Source organism: Procambarus clarkii, chromosome 10 (assembly GCF_040958095.1).
Source record: "Procambarus clarkii isolate CNS0578487 chromosome 10, FALCON_Pclarkii_2.0, whole genome shotgun sequence".
Classification (NCBI taxonomy): domain Eukaryota; kingdom Metazoa; phylum Arthropoda; class Malacostraca; order Decapoda; family Cambaridae; genus Procambarus; species Procambarus clarkii.
This window is the reverse complement of record NC_091159.1, coordinates 33,121,864-33,139,743: the sequence shown is the minus strand read 5'-3', so window position 1 is coordinate 33,139,743 and position 17,880 is coordinate 33,121,864. Positions and strand designations below refer to the sequence as shown.

Here is a 17,880-nt window from a genome sequence, read left to right as displayed (position 1 = left end):
GCTTCCTCTCTCGTCGTTCCTTTTAGTCATGCTTGGTGCCACACTTTGCCTCTTTTCGGCAGTACGAAGGTGTGCCCGAAGGTAGTGTTCTGAGCACTACTCTTTTTCTGGTTGACCTCAATGGTCTTCGTTTCTTCCTTCTGGCATCTTCTCCGCTCTTTATATTGACGATCTTACTCTTTGCTGTCGAGGTGATGATTCACCTTTCCTTCAAAGGCGGCTTCAACTTGCGATTGATGCCGTGTCACCTTGGGCCACCAATCATGGCTTAAAGTTCTCTACAACCAAGGCTTGTGCCATGACTTTTACTCGAAAGCATGTCGTTCTTCGTCCCTCTTTGTCGCTTTATGGTCATCCCCTTGTGTAGAAAGATTCCGAGAAGCATTTGGGGTTATTCTTTGACACTCATTTGTCTTGGTCGCCCCATATCTCTTACCTCCGAGTTGAATGCTCTAAGGCCCTTAACCTCCTTAAGGTTTTGTCCCATACTTCTTGGGGTGTGGATAGGCGCGCACACCTCTTGTCCTGTCTAAACTCGATTATGGTTACCCTGCATAATCTTCTGCTTCTCCTTCTACTTTTCGCCGTCTTGATCCTTTGCACCATACTGGGTTGGGCCTCAGCTCTGGTACCTATAGTTCAACTCCTACCCTTAGCTTGTACTCTGACACTGGCTTTCTCTTTCCAGGACCGCCGAGATCGCTACTTTCTTCGCTATCTTGCGCGGTCCTTACAGCAACCTCACTCTCGCCTCTGTCGTGCTTTGGCTTTTACCCCTCCTGTGAGAGAGTAACGAGAGCAGACAACACACAGACGGCTGGGAAGAGTATGGATTATATTGGCCTGGACGGACATTTGTTCAGGAGGGCCAAGAGCAGGGAAGGGCAGAGAAGAAATATGGGGTCGAAAGGTGAAGATCACAGCGGAGAGAAGAGAGCAGGTGCAAAAGTGACACTAAGACAAAGAGGAGACGAAAGGAAGGGTGGAGACGCTGGTCAATTATCCCTTAGGAATACCCTCGCCTCCAGATAGCAGAGGAGCGCAAGTGGAGATGTCAGGGATTAAGGGTTGGAAACAGTTATGGAGCTAAGAAAGGGCAAAAAAAAGTGTGGTGCAACGCACTGGCATATGTCATGTCTGAGAAAGAATTAAGATGGTGAGCATGGTTCCTCGCCTTGGGAAAAGATGTACGATCAGTGTGTTAAGGATGGCTTGCTCAAATTTATAGCGCATGCACGTGTAGGAGGCAGGGTGGGCTTTGTCGCAGTTGATGCAGCGAGCTTAAGAGAGAAGAGCAGTCTCGTCTTAGAATGACCAGGGTCACCACACAAGGGGCAAAGGAACATCTTTCTATTGCCCTTCGAGGAATCGTGTCAAATTTTCCAACGCCTATTACTGAAGAGAGGAGAAGGGGATGTTTTCTTGAGCGGAGAATCGGTCACTAGGAAGAATTACGGAAGATGGAAGGGTCCGACCCTCAACTAACTCCTCGAAGGAGATGAGTCTCCAAGAAACAGTCTGAGAAACTGAGTCTGAGAAACAGTCTCCGTGGTGTAGTGGTAAGACACTCGCCTGGCGTTCCGCGAGCGCTATGTCATGGGTTCGTATCCTGGCCGGGGAGGATTTACTGGGCGCAATTCCTTAACTGTAGCCTCTGTTTAACGCAACAGTAAAATGTGTACTTGGATGAAAAAACGATTCTTCGCGGCAGGGGATCGTATTCCAGGGACCATAGGATTAAGGACTTGCCCGAAACGCTACGCGTACTAGTGGCTGTACAAGAATGTAACAACTCTTGTATATATCTATAAAAAAAAAAAAAAAAAAAAAAAAAGAGAGAGAGCGACCACGAGGGGGTCGAGTGAAGGCATCGGCCTGGAATAACCTTGCGCCTCTAGGATATACAAATCATTGTTTAAAGTTTCAAATCTCCAAACTGCAAATCATTGTTTAAAGTTCTTTACAACCAAGACTTGTCATTATGACTTAATCTGAATAAAGTTAATTTCTTCGTTCCCCCCCCCCCCATTGTCGCTTTAAGTGTTACCCTCTATGAAGATTCTGCTGAACTTTTGGGGTTGATTTTCGGTTTGGTTTGTCCTGATTACTACGTATCTCTTACCTCAGTTCATGTTCTAAGGCCCTTGCCTTACTCAATCTTGTCCCATACTGAGGAGCTGATAGACGCGCACTCCTATATATGCACGCCTCTCCCGTGCTGTCTAAACATGGTTATGGCTGCCCTGCTTACTCCTTTGCCTACCCTTCAACTCTTCGTCGTCTTTATGCTCTGCACCACACTGGGTTACGCCTCGGCTTTGGTTCCTTTAGTTCCTCTACCTTGAGCCTGTATGTTGAGACCAGCGTCCTGTCTCTAAAGGATCGTGGTGATTGTTACTGCCTTCACTGCCTCGCACAGTGCCTAGAACATCCTCATGCTGGCATATGCCATGCTTTTGACCGTTACCCCTCAAGTGGGCCCTTTCACCACCTTCCTTTGTCTGTACTGATGTCTCTTGCAAGATTCCCTCTCGGTTCATGTTAGCAAAGTCTTCTCTTGTCGTTGCATTCTTGGGATCCCCCCCCCCCAGTGCAGAGCATCCCACTTGCAAAATATTTCAAGACCCTGACCCACATGGTAGAAAGGCTTCAACCCCTCTTAGTGTTATGAAATACATTTTCCCTGAACACTTTTTTCCCTCACTCCCACTAAATTGCCCTATTCACAGGTAGGTCTAAGTTGGCCGATAATTATGGCTGCTGTTAGGCAGGGGGAGGAGGGGGGGTTGATTACTCCCTGGGAGCCCCCTCCCCAAAGTCACGAAGAGGTGTCAATACAGTCAGACAGTCCCTACCTAACATTAAAATCTAACTCTTGTGTCGAGGGTGACAGACTTCTCTTCTCCTGCAGGCTGTTTCCAGGGTAACAAGAAGTAAAGGTGTGGGAGATCTGCCAAAGGCCTGCGCCAGGTAGACAGTCTGTCGGCCTTGCCCTGCTGTTTCCGTTGCTCCCTGTAGTTGGTCGGTCTCCAATCTCTCTAACTCGCCCCCACAATCATGTATGTCAACCTGCTCTTGCTCAATTATGAGTTGGCCATACACGCTTATTTCACGGGCACAACGCCGCCCAGCTCCTTATTGTCCCTCTTTGTCGTGCCCCTCCTTGTGAAATGTCTTAATTTTCAGGAAGCTCGTATCGTGCTTTCCTAATGTACCTCAAGGCCATTTTGCCCTCGATATAATCCTTGGCGACTCGGATACCACCGAAAGCGCTCTCCTCAAGTGCTTTTGTTCTCGAATTGTAATTTTCAGTTATATTTAGTGCCTTGTGAATATCGAGAGACACTGATGATGCTACACAGTCATTCCAGATGAGGGTCTTTTGATAATTATACTGCACAGTAAAAATTAGCGGTGGGTGACGTTCTGCACAGTAGTGTGGTGACGGGGGGGGGGGGGGGGCTGACAGTACCTATAAATGATGATAGGACTAACAATGGAAAATAATGCAGCTGATGCTATCCACAGGTCGAACACCTTCGTTTTTTAAACGAGCCCGTCAAGAAGCTGCTGATAGCTGGCCGGGTCTTTGCTGTCAAGGAGTTAGCTGATGACACTTACTACGCAAGGATAACATTCAAAGAGGGAAGACTGTGCCTTCATTCACTCATAAAGCAGCCTCTGCCCGCCTTTGCTGCTACACTCAAGGTAACTATTATACATTTCGTCTTGTGTAGGAGATAAATTTGTCTGGTAGGGCTCCAAAGCCTGGTCGATGACCGGGCCGCGGGGACGCTAAGCTCCGGAAGCACCTCAAGGTAAGGCCTCTACAGTAGCTTTCAAAGCTTGAGTACTGGTATTGCCAGAGCTTCGGAAACCACACTAGGCCTCTTAGATCTCCCAAGATGTACCAAGGGCTGGTACCAAAGCCCGAGGCGAGTGGAGCCCAGGGATCAGAGATATACCCAAGACAAAGACAGAAATGTGAAGAATCAAAGCAAACAACTGGTTGCAATAATATAACAACCTGTGGCAGCCATAGCGCACGATCATTGCTGCGAGCTAAACCTAACCATGGATGACCTGGAGAACTGGCTGCCTCGTCTACCTTGCCATCCAGGCATCTTGGTCTGGGCTCAAGTGTCCCTCCTGCTCACTGTGGTTTGGCATTCTATTCTTCCTTGCCAGCCTTTTCCCTTGGTTGGGGCTCTGTACAGCTTTGGCTCGTGCACTCCTGGGTCATGGTGGTGGGTGTGGCAGCTACGGCTGTTTCATCCACAGTTTTAAGAGTATCCTTGAAGCCAACCTTTAATCTGGCAGAACCCCGGTTTTGTGGAAATGTCGAGAGGGCTTTCCCGTAAGTTGTTACAGGTCAGGTAACATGAAGTTAATTAGGGCATGGTACAGCCATGTCCTAATTAACTTCATATAGCACCCCCAGTACCATGAGGCTCTCTTTTTAATCTTTCATGTGGCACTGTATGAAAAGCTTTGCTAAAGTCTAGGTACACTTCACAATCATTACCACTATGAACTGCCTCAACTATACTGGAATAAAATTACAGCAAATTTGTTAAACATGAACTGCGTTTTGTAAAACCATGTTGTGAATCATTTATTAATTCATGTTTTTCAAGACGAATGGTATTTGCAATTATTGATTCGAGTAACTTTCCCACAATAGACGTAAGGCTAATTGGCCAATAGTTTGACGCAAGTGATCAATCTCCTTTCTTAAAAATTGGTACCACATTAGCAACTTTTCACGATTCTGGCACTCTGCCTGACTGATTTATTAAATATAGTAGACAATGTCTCGCAAAGCTCCCCTTTACATTCTTTAAGCACCCTGGTAAACACTTCGTCTGGCCCTGGGGATTTGTTTGGCTTTAGTTTTACTAATTGTTTAATAACATCCTCCCTGGTAACGCCTAAACTAGTCAACCTATCCTCTTTCCCACCCACAGACTTGTTTGGCTGAAGGCATAATGTTAAGTTCCATTTTAGTAAATAGATAAAATATTTTTTTCAAAATACTACTTTATTATCAGTTATCTGACCTGTCTCAGTTTTTAATGGACCTATCCTTTCCCTAATCTTTGTTAGATATCAGAAAAACCCTTTAGGATTGGTCATTGCCAAGACAATCCACGACACTAATGATCAACAGAACATAAAATCTAATATGCACTAACTATACATAGAATTGCATTATATAATATAAATGAGAAACCAATTTTTAATAGTTAAAATTGAGGAGTGCGTCGAGTAGGGGGTTGACCGCAATCTTAACGAGCCTGGCCTGAGGATGGGTTGCTAAAGAGCTCTTAGATTAAGATTAATCCAACCAGGTGGTGGCACGGGCATGAATAGCCCGTAAGTAGATTTTTTTTTAGTGAATGTATACTGTGCTGAGGTCGCATTTAAATAGTCAGGCTGCTATCTCGGGGGTGGATACTGCTTGAGTGCTTGAGGGTGACAAACTGCTGGACACCTTTTTTTTTGACCAGATGAGTGGCAGTGTTGATAGCTTCAGGGTAGTTACTGCAAGATTCAGGGGCTCTTAAAGCTTTTCTAAGGTTGTTGGTGGTTTGACATTCCAGGAGATAGTGAGATGGCTTTTCTGTGACAGTTTGGCAGAAGATGCATTCCCTCTGTCTGGGTTCACCAATCTCCCAGTTACATCTGTAACCTAGACGTAGTCAATATAACTGTACTGCTATATCCCTGTGGATTCCTTTTGGGATGTTTAACCTTTCTAACTTGGTGGCCTGAAGATACCATATTGAAAAGGGGCGAACCTTCTGCTATTTTCCGGTGTAGATGGGCTTTGTTGAGGTATGAGAGGTTTTTGGTGATGGTGTTTATGTACTCTAGGCTGGAGTGGATTGTTTTATGCATCACTGGATGACGAGTTGCCAATTTAGCAATTTTATTGGCTTTATCATTTTCTGGGATTCCAACGTGTGATGGGATCCAGTTTAGAGTTATGCCAAGTCTTTTGCCTTTAGCGACTGCTCCAAGATAAAAAATGATGGAAATTATTTCCACGTTGTCTTTCCACTGCTTTTGTCCTAATATTTGAAGTGCAGCTTTTGAGTCTGTGTATGATTGCATTCTGAGTGTTTTGTGCAATAACATGTGCGATTGCTTGCTGTATGGCAAACAGCTCCGTTTGGGTTGATGATACTGGTCCTTCCAGTCTCTAATATGCCTGTACGCTGTCCGTACAAAGAGCAGCGCCAGCACTCTCATATTCTGTGTCAACCGATTCGTCTGTGAAGATGTGGGTGGCTACTGCAATGCTGCTCATTTGCTTTTCTATGATGCGCCTTAGGATTGTTTTATCACAGGCAGCCTTTTTCATTGCAATGCCTTCTATTACTATTTTGAAGGTAGGCCCCTCCCACAGTGGAGAACAGGTGTTGTTTGGGCGTGGCTGATCACCACCTCTATCAAGGCTCATGCTTTTTAATTGCTGTCTGGTTAGGACTTTTCCCGCTGTGGCAGCCCAAGAGTTTCCCTTGTTTTGGCGAAGTCCCACCACCATGGCCTGTCGTACCGGGACTGAATGAGGAAAAAACAATTATCTTACTGATAATTGCAGCTGTTATGTGCGTTATTCTTTCTTGTAGAGAAGCAAACCCGTTTCCAGTCTTAGTTTCAAGCCTGGTCCACGTAGGGGCTCCCAGGGCAGCTTTCATAGCATTGTTTTGGGCAATTAAAAGCTTTTTCCACTGTTGTGATAGACTTGAGTGCAGGTGCGGCATAGTCGATCACTGATCTAACTGCCTGTACATAATATGTGCGAAGGCCTTGCAGATTGGCTCCTCCAGAGAGGGACGAAGAGCTCCTCATTCCAACCCATGTTTACATCTTTCCCATGGAGTTGTTGTTGTAGTACCATGGAGCTGCTGCTGTTGTACATGGAGCTGCTGCTGCTGTTTTAGATTTAGCCGCTCAGAACGAAATGTCCATGTAGCACGGTCTTTAGTGAGCCCGTAATTGAGTTAGGTTATTCGCGATAACTTTGTTACTGTGATATTTGGGTCAACGTTTTAAATGGAGGCTTCTTTTCTCCCGTTCTTCTGCTTCTGTTTTAGCGCACTGGTTTTAGCAGTTTCAATAACATGGTGGCGGATATAGATGCAGTGTTCACTAGTGTCCCGTTCTTCAACTACTTTTCTAATCAATGTAGTCACTGGATTTTGCATTTAATGCAGCTGCTCTCGTTGGATTAATGTCGAGTTTGATGTGCAGGGTTTCAGTGCTTCACATTCCTGTAAGTAATGCAATAGTGGCGTCTCTGCATCTGTTCCACAGATGACTCTTTAACTGTTGGATTTATTACCATGGTGCTGCTGCTGCTGTTTTTAGATTCAGATACTCGGAACAAAAAGATCTATGAGCCCATAAGTGGAGGCTCTCTGGATCCATTATCTGTATCAATAGCTGATACTAAAGATCTGGGGATGGATGGGGATCTTCATGGTGGATTTCAGCCTCGGAGAGCTGGCTGTAACGGTTATGGAGTTGGTGGGTTAGTGTAGACTTCTAGGTCTTCCATTTCTTCTTTGGCTGAGCCGTGCTGTCGTTGGAGTTTAGCGAGGTGGCCTCCATGAGGTCTTGTATCAAGTAGGTGTCGTTTTTGTGGTGCGGCGGAGGAGTTCCTATTAATTTTAAGATTTCTTCGAGTGAGGAGTCTGTAACATCCGTCGTTGATTTCGTCTCAAGTCTCGCAGCCTGAGGTAGGCTCAGGTGTTGTGGATTAGTGGTAGAAGCTATTTCAGGTGCGTTCGTGGTGCTGTTAGCATTTGTAGATAGCACGTCTGCTAGTGCGGCTGCTGAGAAGTGATGGTAGAAGTGTTGGGAGCTGGAGAGAGAATTACCTTTGTGCCGCCCGGGTCATGGGTGGTTCTGGAGTCTGTGTTGAAATCGACCCCGTGGTCGTCCTGGTAGTAGTCTCCGGAGTGGTAGTGGGGTCAGACTTGCGCCAGGGGCTACGATGGGGGCCAGGCCATTTGTCAGGTATATGATGTTCAGTTCACTGGCAAAACGGTGGTTGTCCTGTCCGGTAAGCATTTCCGCTAGTCTAATAAGACTAGGAATAATGCCTGCACGTGATGCAAGGGGCTGCGAAGGATCCTGTGGAGCCTTTGGTCCCCATTATGAAGGCTGGGTCGCCTGTGGGTCACCAGGTTGGATGAGCCACTCTTTGGTAAGGCTGGAAAGTTTTCTAGTCGGTTGGTGGGAGCCGAGGTGGTGGGTTGAGCGCCTGGGGCTCTGGTCGCGGAGGTAGAAGGGTTGTTTCTCTTGGCTTCAACCTGGCCCTTGATGTTTTCCTGTCTGCGGGGGCAGCGGCAGGAAATGCGGGGCGATTGCCATCACAGAGCAAGCAGCGATGTACTGTTGCCTTGCATATGGAGTAGTGATGGTCTAGTGCTGCACTTCTGGACAGGGTGCTGACACTTGGTGGGGTGGGAGAGCTCGTAGCACTTGAAGCACTGCTGGATCTCATGGTACCGTTCCGTTTTTACTTGGTGGGGTTGTATTTGTAAACTGAAGCAGTAGAAACCATGTGCGGCAGCCTGGGTGGCCGCAGCTATGGTGATGAAAGTAATCTTCATTGAAGATTTGTCGGTACTGCAGAACTCTAGGTTAAATACACCCAGGCTCAGATTTTCATCCTCGATATTGTCCATGATCTATTGTTGCGGTCGGTCAGCGATCCATTGGCTGGTCCTGCTGGTAAAAGCAGTTCTTTCGGCCAGGAACTGACGTGGGAAGTGAAGTTGTAGGTGGTGCTCCTTGTGAAGTATCGCATCGTTGGTAAAGTTTCTCTATCTCGTCCTCACATGAAAAGAAGAGCACGATATCATTACCTTCCCGACTAATGTCAGTGGGTGTGATGCCGGTAACGTCCTTCAGGACCTTAAGAATATCACTTTTCCAGAAAGCATGACCGACTAGGGGGTGGTAGCTCTAACCTTCAGACGTTTGGATCGTATTGTGTCCACACCCTCAACGGGTCGCAGTGTGAATGTGGACTGGTGGAATAATAGTAATGGTACCATGGAGGAGGATGATAGATTTAGCTACTCGGAACAAGTTCCAAGTAATACGGGCTATGGTGAACCCGTAGTGGACTTACCTGGCACAGGAGCGGTGCTGTGTGGGGGTACCATGGGGCTTTTGTCGTTTCAGATTTAGCTACTCAAAACGAAGTGTCCATGTAGCACGGGCTATGGTGAGCCCGTAAACCATGGAGCTTTCAGAGTTATGTATATGAGACTCGTGAGTGAGGTGAACGGATAATCAGAACCCTGGGTGACCTGGGTGGTATACTGGTGGCGGTAGTGAATCACGGTTTGGGTAGTTAGTCAGCCGCAATGGTGGTTTGCCTTGGTTTACCTCCGGATTGCTGCATTTCGGTGAACAGTTTTGAGTACACTTTCTTGTGGGTATTTTCTTTGTGTAGATATCAGCTCTCTAGGCTTCCCCTTGCCTCATGACGATGAGCTGCATTCTGGTCTTGTCTCAGCAGGTCAGGACATTTCTGGGAGGTTTGGTTCAGTTGTTTTAGTGACCTGTCGGTACCTGTACGCAATCTCGGCTACTAAGAGGCACACAAGGAAAAAGGTTTTTCATTACATTCAACACATGATTTCAAGTTTAGGCATCTAGGCATGTCATAAAATTTTAGTAATTCATTGATTTTAATTACGTTATTTTTAAAAATTGTGCGTTAAAATTGTAAAATTATAATCCATGATTTTACATACAGCACGGATACGTTCTGGACCTTCTGAACCGCTCCTCCACCGTGGCCTTTCTTAACCTGGGATGTAACGGGTCACCAATAGGACAGGTTGACATACGGGTGAACCATAACACCGGACTGGCCAGACAGTTTATATTTTTGTGCACTGGTCAGCAGGGCAAAACTTACTTAAACACAAATCTTCTAAGGTTAGGCAGCCATTTTGACGGGGGAAAATTTGTCGTGGGTGGCGACTATGAGTGGAATGATGGATCTGGAGGACACTCAGTACTGTTCAACCTGAAGGGTGAATACGGGAAATTACACGAAGTAGGAGCTGTTTCGTCACGGTTTTGGCCCGACCAAGAACATTGCGCTCAGTTTTGCATCGGTGTTACTGAAGGTTATCACAATGAATCTGACGGCATATTTGGTTATGTGGAGAGGGGTATGGGTGTGGTGATGGCAGCAGCCGAGTCCACATACATGCCTAAGATGACTGTCATGGACTGTGGTGTTGTGTTGCCACTGTAGGTCTCTGTCCTACTTATCTTCACTATCAAATAAATGCAATGTCACTAACCTTTATTTGAAACAATTTATGCTGTAAATTTAGCTATAAAAATAATAGTTTTTGGCTTGGTGTACGTTAGGCCTGTATATATGTATGTATACACACGAAACCTGTCGATGTATACATGTATAGCCTGAGCGGGAGTCTAGACATGAAAGGTGAGGGCTTAATGCTTTGTGTCTGGCATTTCAATTTAGTTTACTCAATGTGAGGAATAACTATTTACACATAATTAATAAGAAAGGTGATTCAGTAGTGTATAGGCCTACAATGTATTACGTACAACTATTGTCTGGTAATGTCATCCAAAAAGATTCATATTGAGAAATTCCAAATTGTTTTTTTAAGTTTTTAAGGTCTAGATTAATTCCGAAGTAAATGTAAATAAATAAATATATAACAATTTACAGCCTTTGTAAGACAACCGGGTGATGACTATTGATCAACATGAGACGATAACAACACTTCAAGGGTTAATTATCATCATGTCCTGTCATCACCCTCTGTGTCGTCATAGATTCCATATCCCCAGTCTTTACTGTTAATATCACCCATGTCACCATAATATTGGTACCTCGAGTGCTGTAATCATTACTTGTGTGTCTTCAGTTGTCAATTACTCGCCGTCACATTTGCTGTTAGTCATTCATACATTTCCATCAGTCGCCACCACCACAATATCACCATGCCTTTCTATTTTCGCATCTAACCATCACCTTCCTGCCAGTTGAGACCCAGAATTGGGTTCATTAATGACCATATTGAGTAATAAAATACTAAAGTCCCTAGAATATCTTATGGGCAAGTTGCATTCTGTATACTTTGCATCATGACAAAAAATGTTTAATCTCATTATCCAAAATGCTAACTGTATAGATTCTAGTAAATGTGTAAGACACTCGACATTTAATTGTTGACCCATTTGGTATTGACTGCACCTGCAAGAATCTCTCACGTCTCAGTGTGGTGGTGATTACTCGGGTCGAGCCACCCCTCGCTGGTGCTACCAAACAGCAACACTAATTTATGACAACCACATCCAGACGCAGAGCCGTGTAGTGAGCACAGTGATCCCTACTGTCTGCCTGTCACGTCGCTCTTGTATTGAGATTCAACCTAAATGAACAGTTTAACTTAATACCAGTTCGATATTAAGTTTGTAATAATTTGGAAGAGCTTTAATTGGCAGCAAAGTAATTTAGGTTTATGTAAAGTGAAGATTGTCAACATGGGTTTATTTACACCTATAAACATTCAAATGGAAATTAACTGAATTGGCATTACATTACTTTAAATATTTAATGTAAATGATTTAAGTACAAACAGATCTAGACCTTAGAGGTCCCCAAAAGGTGGACAGTAAAAACTGTAGCAGTCAACAATATACTTTATATTTGAAATGTTACAATATGATGAGACGTCATTGAGCTACTGTGGTGTAATCTGGTCAGGCTAGAGGCAGAGTTTGTAGTGTGAGAAGACTTGGGTCGAGGCTGGTCATAGGCATTACTCGGGACTGAGCTATGATACTGACTGAACTAGGTCAGCCTTGCTTAGTTCAGTTATATACCCCTTAGTACACGTATACTAGTACATGTACTCACTAGTATTTATTTATTTATTTGTTTGGATCTATTGTTGTCAAACTACTTAGTCGTTAAGTTATTTGGTGCTATTGTATACTAAAGGTGCTATTGTATACTAATTTGGTGCTATTGTATACTATTGTATATCAGTCGGTGGCTGATATGTAATTCTGGCTTTGTGTTAAGTTATATTTTCATACATTTTTATAAAATAAAAATAATATATATTTTGCAGTGTAATTATTAACCTCTGAGGCCAATTCAATACAAGTGAATTTCCTGTTTGACTATTATCATTATTTCCCCCATGCTAATACGAATGTTTTCTTGATTCAGTCGGAGGAGGAGATGCCACACGAAACAAAGGATGATAATGTGAAGCGCCGAAATATCATACTTTGACACCATTGATTTAATTATATGCGTTCAGTCCCTAGTTTACCTTCAGCATCAGTAAGCTGACGCTCTCGCCTCTGAGGCTGACGCTCTCGCCTCTGAGGCTGACGCTCTCGCCTCTGAGGCTGACGCTCTCGCCTCTGAGGCTGACGCTCTCGCCTCTGAGGCTGACGCTCTCGCCTCTGAGGCTGACGCTCTCGCCTCTGAGGCTGACGCTCTCGCCTCTGAGGCTGACGCTCTCGCCTCTGAGGCTGACGCTCTCGCCTCTGAGGCTGACGCTCTCGCCTCTGAGGCTGACGCTCTCGCCTCTGAGGCTGACGCTCTCGCCTCTGAGGCTGACGCTCTCGCCTCTGAGGCTGACGCTCTCGCCTCTGAGGCTGACGCTCTCGCCTCTGAGGCTGACGCTCTCGCCTCTGAGGCTGACGCGCTCGCCTCTGAGGCTGACGCTCTCGCCTCTGAGGCTGACGCGCTCGCCTCTGAGGCTGACGCGCTCGCCTCTGAGGCTGACGCGCTCGCCTCTGAGGCTGACGCGCTCGCCTCTGAGGCTGACGCGCTCGCCTCTGAGGCTGACGCGCTCGCCTCTGAGGCTGACGCGCTCGCCTCTGAGGCTGACGCGCTCGCCTCTGAGGCTGACGCGCTCGCCTCTGAGGCTGACGCGCTCGCCTCTGAGGCTGACGCGCTCGCCTCTGAGGCTGACGCGCTCGCCTCTGAGGCTGACGCGCTCGCCTCTGAGGCTGACGCTCTCGCCTCTGAGGCTGACGCGCTCGCCTCTGAGGCTGCCTCTCGCATTCCTGTGGCAATTTTCCGCCCAATGGAAATTTATTTTCAGTTGCTTGCAGTATGCATGGTGATGGCAAGAAAGATGCGTTTTCTATAAAAAAGGCAAGTTATGGTGTAGATAATACAATAATTATCATAGAAATTTGTGTATAGTTCTAATAACAAATTATGCTTGTAATTTAATGTTACTGGTTTGTGTTTCATATTTAGAGTTTAGGCTCGGTGTCAACTGGGGATGTCGGCTGAGCTGACTGGTTCTTTCCCAGCTCACCGCGTTCAGGTTCCAACCCGTCCTCGACTCAAGTCCATTACATCCAGCAGTCGACCCCACAGACGCATTCATAAATGTTCACACGCTGTTCATTCAAAACTGGGATTTTCTCAAATATATATTAATAATAGCATATTGTGCATATATAGGCATATTTTAGGTTAGGTGTTTAGGTTCTGTTGGCGATTTGAATTTGTAGTACGTGGGTGAAGCATTTATAGCGTTGTGGTTTGAACAAAATTCGTCATTGAAGCACTTGTTCCGGAAGTGATCGAACGTCAACAGTCATGTCTTGTGTAAACCATTTTTCATTCATAAACGGAGTTTTGCAGGTGCATGGAATCACTTTTGGGTCTTTGGAGGATGGGGTGCAGGTTCCTTGTGGAAGTCCCAGTTGGTCAAGTTCAAACTTCAGACTTAGCTGGGTGTAGTAAGGGACTCTTTTTAAGTTGGCTTCACTTTCCCTTTATGCGATGGACTTGCTTTGCCTGAGGCTTTGTCACCGTCTGGTGTTGGATTGGTGGGGGTGATTGCTTCTTTTTCCTGTCCTGTGGAGCTAAAGGCTTCGAGAAACTCGCCTTTTGGGTTCTTGGTTTGGTTATCTGCGAGGTTCACATGTGATGCGTGTCTAACGTTCTCACGGATGGGTTTGCAACTGCCTCCCCTCCGTGGTGTCGCCTTGGCGTTGTGAGGGGCTCACATACACCTCCCTGGGACTGGTGAGGGTTGCCTTCGCCCCCCCCCCTCTCCTGCCCCTCTTTGGGTGTTGTACGTGCAGAAGGGCACCATGTAGGGCCCTTGTGAGTCACTGTACCGCCCGCTGGAAGGATCGCCCATGAGGAGGTTGCCCCAAGTGGATGGCTGGGTGTCCAGGCCGGGGCGCAAGGGAGAATGAGGTCTTTGCACCAGTGTGGGAGAATGGACGAAGCAGTAGGACTCACCCTGTTAAAAAGAGGAAGCACCGCTGGGGACGATGCACTGGCCCGTGCTTGGCCCGTGCTTGGCCCGTACTACACTGGCCCGTGCTTGGCCTCTCTGGCTGCCCTGGTAGGTGGTATCCCTTGGTTCCAGGCCCCAGACTTTTTTAAATTAATGATTTATGGAAAACGAAACGACCTCTCTTACCCAGGCTCATGGGGGTGTGGGACCAGGCCCCTGAGTTGGACTGTGATGGAAGACCGGGCTCTGTAGCCCCCGCTACATTGGTCCCAGACCAGACTACTCCCCTCCCACCCGCTTCCTTCCCTCCTCTGTGGTAGGATCGAGTCCCAAGCTCCCAGTGGTGACCACCTTGTCCCCTGGCAAGGCTCCGTTTCTTATTGTGACTACTGTGCCTTTTAACCCCCCTCTCTGGGGGTTCTCGACGGGGTCCCCGCCACAGCCGCACTTGCACGATTCCTTCCCATACTAATACGTACAACGTCTTGTTTGGTCATGCTTCGTGATCTAAATACGGTGATCTCAACCATCTGGATTCTACTCCTGACGATTTCTCCCTCCATAAACACCTTGTTGATTCAGTAGATGCCTGTGACTTTTAACCCCACCAATTACTGTAAGAGTGTCATTGCTGCTGCTCCTCGGGATGCAGCTACTCACTTAGCCACTTTGTCCTGCATTGGGGAGACCCCTGTTCGGGTCTACAAAAATGCTCGGTTAAATGCCACTGTTCTCCTCCCACACCATGTTGCAACCGGTGTTAGGGACCTCAAAGACTGCCATGAGGATATTAAACATATCCTCGAATCCCAAGGCCATTCTGTCCTCCGGGTGGACATGTTCACTCGACCTCCTCGTGGTCGTCGCCACCAACCCCTTCGAGTTGTGAAAATCGCCTCTGATAGTAGGACCATTCCGCCCTCTATAATTCCTGCTGGTGCCAGATGCTCCGTTCATGAGCACATAATCTTTCCTAGACTTTGCAATCAGTGCTGGAAGTTTGGGCATGGCGCTCTCAAATGCACAAGTATGGATATTGTGTTGGGGACGAAGGTCACTCTAAGACAAAGTGCTCTTCCCAGGCTCGCTGCCCGAATCGCGGTGAGGCCCACCCTACCTTCCTCCGTGTGTGTATCCACTTCAAACTTGAGGAAGCCGTCCTCAACCTTAAACACCGGGATCATTTGTCTTTTCCTGAAGCGAGACGCAAAGTCGGCTGTCTCAACCCTTTCACTAGCGTATCTTATGCTCGCGTATTGCGTTTTATCTCTCCTCGTCTTTCCCACCATATTCTGTCTCGACCGTTTCCAGGCTTTACACCCAGACACGCCCACCGCCTCCTTCCCTGTTCCTTTACGTTCTGTCCCGACGGGTCCCCCCCTCTTGGTTCTCCATCTGGAGTTCCCCTCCTTTCTACCCAGTCTGCCATGTCTCCTATGTCTCCTGTGTCTTCTCTCCCATCTCCCCCCCCCCCGACCCTTCTTCTCCTAGTCTCTTGGCCCTCCACGCCACCTGTCTGTCCTGGCTGTTGTCCATCATCCTCCCAGCAATCTTCATGTTGTTCACACCCGTTCTTTTTCACCTATTAAGACAAGAGTGTCTGTCGCCCAGTACGTTGTTGCTGGAACACCTGTCTCTTTGAGTCAGAAACGTAAGCCTGGCTCCTCTCCTTCCTCCTCCCCGGCGGGTAAGAAGGCAGTGCTTTCTTCCTCGTCCCCCCCTCTCCACCTCTGACTCTATCGCTCAGTCCCATCCCATTTCGGTGGTTGAGACCCCTGTCCAATGTTGTTATTGTTAAAGATTCGCTACTTGGAACAAAAAGTTCCAAGTAGCACGGACTATGGCGAGCCCGTAGTGGACTTACCTGACACAGACGAGGGACTGCCCCCTGTCCCAGTTATGGAGGTTTCTTTAGCCCCCGATTCCCTCTCGATTGTTTCCTTTGCTGGGGTGCGCTCCCCGCTTTCTGTCCCCCCCCCCCTGTCGTCCTTCTGTCTTTGATCGCTCCCTCACGGTTGTCTCCTGGACCCTACCCATCCGCCTCTGGTCTGTCCTCCTCCTCCCTTCCCTCTATCCTTACTCAGTTTACCCCATGCCTCCTAACCCTGATTTCGCTGACCCTGATCCTGAGCTTATTTAATATGAAGTGTTCTTTACCTTTGTTTCTTCATTGTTCTCTATTGCTGTCCCTTCTCTTTTTGTCAATGTCTATTCTTCAATGGATTTCGTGGATTTGATGCCAACATCCATGAACTCCACATTCTGATTACACAATTTTCACCACTTTGTGTATGTCTCCAGAGGCTGATGTTTGGTGCTCATCCTGGTCACTTTCGTGGTTATTCCTTTCTCCCCCCCCCCCACCAGCTTTTACTGGAGCCCATAACTCCACTGCTCTTTGCAGTAGAGATGCTTCGCCATCTCCCATGCACGTCTCAGTACTTATTGAATCTGTATAACCAGGTCTGGGAGTCGTCGTCAGTCCCCGAGGAGTGGCTCGATGACGTTATACTCCATATTCGGAAACTGGGGCCTCTTGGGACATCCCCTAAGGACTTCCACCCTATTGCCCTCACGAATTGTGTCTGCAAACTCTCTTGAACGTATGGTCAATGTTCGTCTGATGTGGATCTTGGAACACTATCACCACCTCTCCCCCTTCTCAATTTGGTTTTCGCAAGTGCCTTAGCACGACTGATGTCTTGGTGAACTTAGAGGTCTATATTCGTACCGCTTTTGCTGCAAAGATCTCCATTGTTGCTGTTCTTTTTGACCTGGAAAAGGCTTACAACACCACCTGGAGATACCATATTCTGTCCCAACTTCGTTGGCCTTCATGATAATCGCCCTCTCTTCCTCCAAAACTTCCTCTCTTCTCGTTCCTTTATAGTGAGTCTTGGTGCCACACACACTGCCTCTTTTTGGCAATTACGAAGGTGTACCTCAAGGTAATGTTCTGAGAACTACTTTTTTTCTGGTTGCCCCTAATGGTCTTCTTTCCTCCCTTCCTTCTGGCATCTTCTCCGCTCTCTATGTCGACGATCTTACCCTGTGCTGTCGAGGTGATGATTCGCCTCTCCTTCAACGGCGGCTTCAACTTGCGATCGATGCCGTGTCGTCTTGGGCCATCAATCATGGCTTCAAGTTCTCTGCAACTTAGACTTGTGCCATGGCTTTTACCCAGAAGCCTGTCGTTCTTCGTCCTTCTTTGTCGCTTTATGGTCATCCCCTTGTGTACGAAGATTCTGCTAAGCTTTTGGGGTTAATCTTTGACACTCGTTTGTCTTGGTGACGCCATATCTCTTACTTCCGAGTTGAATGCTCTAAGGCCCTTAACCTTTTTACGGTTTTGTCCCATACTTCTTGGGGAGCGCATAGGCGCATGCTCCTCACTTTACATTCCTCTTTCGTACTGTCTAAACGCGATTATGATTGCCCTTCTTACTCATCATCATCTACTCTTCGCCGTCTTGATCCTTTGCACCATACTGGGTTGGGCTTCAGCTCTGGTGCCTTTGGTTTGACTTCTACCCCTCAGCTTGTATGTTGACACTGGCTTCCTGTGTCTCCAGGA

General features: G+C 47.0%; 1 protein-coding gene across 1 annotated transcript in view; it reads left to right on the top strand.

Moving 5' to 3' along the window:
- Positions 1-12,150, top strand: part of LOC123745768 (uncharacterized) — a 34,955-nt gene extending 22,805 nt beyond the window's left edge. The window contains exons 5-6 of the mRNA XM_069321833.1: positions 3,529-3,708; positions 9,785-12,150. Coding sequence (XP_069177934.1) covers positions 3,529-3,708; positions 9,785-10,294 — 690 coding nt within the window. The 3' untranslated portion in view covers positions 10,295-12,150. The remainder of the gene's footprint in view (positions 1-3,528; positions 3,709-9,784) is intronic.
- Positions 12,151-17,880: the final 5,730 nt, after the last annotated feature.